Here is a 1,797-nt window from a genome sequence, read left to right as displayed (position 1 = left end):
CCTAGGAATAGAGTTAACCAAGGATGTGAAAAATCTCTATAATGAGAACTACAAACCACTGGTGAGGGAAATTAGAGAGGACACAAGAAGATGGAAAGATATCCTATGCTCTTTGATTGGAAGAATATATAAAATACATGATTGTTTTTATAAAGTCTACTTTTTCGGGAAGAGCAGTCAAGCAGTGATATAGAAAATAATAATGGAGAACAAGCTAAAAACTGTAGTCTCAGACTTTCTTATATTATGAAATTATATAAATGTCCTTAGTTGCCAAGTGTAGTTTCTTCCATAGGAATAATACAATTCTTAAATATTCACTTAAAAGAGATTTTTTGTATGATATATGCCATTTGAGAAGTAATATTCGAAGAAATTGATGTTGTCCTATGACGTGAATGAGCATTTTCAAATATTTCTGATTGAGGCTTGGGAATAACAGTGGAAAACTAGGGGAAAAAAGGAAAAGAAATATTAGATATCATAAAGTGGAGAAAGCATAATAAAGTGAGTTACTTAAATTGCATCAACTAGTTGATGTTAAAGAAATGGAAACTACAGGAAATAATTAGAAGGAGCAAGTTCTATTTCTGCAATATGACCAAAGAGTCACAGTTTCTTGATTCAAGGCTTTGAGCCCTGCAGTCATGGTCACTTCCTCAGCTGCAGAATAATTATTTGTTTGTTTTTAATATTTCCTTCCCAAATATTTTTTAGAATGCTCTTTATATCCTTATTCCTTAGACTGTAGATGAAGTGGTTCAACATGGGCGTGACAACCATGTACATCACTGAGGCTGCAGCACACGATTTTGAGTTGTGTGCAGCAGCAGAAGTAAGGTACACTCCTAGGCTTGTACCATAAAATAAGGAGACAACGGAGAGGTGAGATGCACAGGTGGAAAATGCTTTATACTTCCCCTGAGCTGATGAGATTCCAGCCGGTGGTTCATGATGACCGTGTAGTGCTGCGGATGACAGATGGCCACAAACCAGTCATATGCCATCACGGTCAGGAGGAAATCATCTAACACTATTAAAAATGTTAAAAAGTACATCTGAGAGATGCAACCTACATATGTAATGACTTTTCTCTGAGCATGGATTTTCACCAGCAATTTGGGGATGCTTGCAGAGGTGAAACAGATGTCCGCAAAGGACAGGTTGGTGAGGAAGAAGTACACGGGCATGTGGAGGTGGGAATCTGAGATGTTGGCCAGGATGATGAGCAGGTTTCCAAACACAGTGATCAGGTATATGGAGAGGAAAAGTCCAAGTAAGAGGGGCTGCAATTCTGGTCCCTCTGAAAATCCCACGAGAAGGAATTCTGAAATTCATGTATCGTTCCCTGGTTTATTGTGGTCCATATGACTACCAGAGAAGAGAAAAATAACATGACTAATTTCCACACAGAAGGGTATTACTCATATATTTGAAATACAACAATTGATATTTTGGGGTGTTTTTTGGTTTTATTGATTGACTATGAATTGTCACCCCTTGTGCCCATGAGGTGAGGGCCAGATTTATATTAGGGGCATGCCCATTACTGGAAATTACTTTATTATCCCATGTCCCCACACTATTATCTCCCAACCTCCCACCCCCTTCCCTCATGCCCCTACTCTGCTTTGTAGCCCTAGGAATGTCCCCTCCCTCTGTAAGATCACCACACTACTGTGGTCCTTCTTTTATTCCTTCGTTTCTCTCTTAGCTCCCACATATGAGTGAGCACTTATGGTATTTATCCCTCTGTGCTTTGCTTATTTCACTCAACATAAGTTTCTCCAGGTTCAT

At 38.9% G+C, this 1,797-nt stretch overlaps 1 protein-coding gene across 1 annotated transcript in view; it reads right to left on the bottom strand.

The window, feature by feature from the left end:
- LOC103582114 (olfactory receptor 7A17-like) overlaps nt 1-1,007 on the bottom strand; it is a 10,818-nt gene extending 9,811 nt beyond the window's left edge. The window contains exon 1 of the mRNA XM_008563801.1: nt 861-1,007. Within this exon, the coding sequence (XP_008562023.1) occupies nt 861-1,007 (147 nt within the window). The remainder of the gene's footprint in view (nt 1-860) is intronic.
- Nucleotides 1,008-1,797: the final 790 nt, after the last annotated feature.

Source organism: Galeopterus variegatus, unplaced genomic scaffold, assembly GCF_000696425.1.
Source record: "Galeopterus variegatus unplaced genomic scaffold, G_variegatus-3.0.2 Scaffold14951, whole genome shotgun sequence".
NCBI lineage: Eukaryota > Metazoa > Chordata > Mammalia > Dermoptera > Cynocephalidae > Galeopterus > Galeopterus variegatus.
This window is presented reverse-complemented; position numbering and strand designations above follow the sequence as displayed.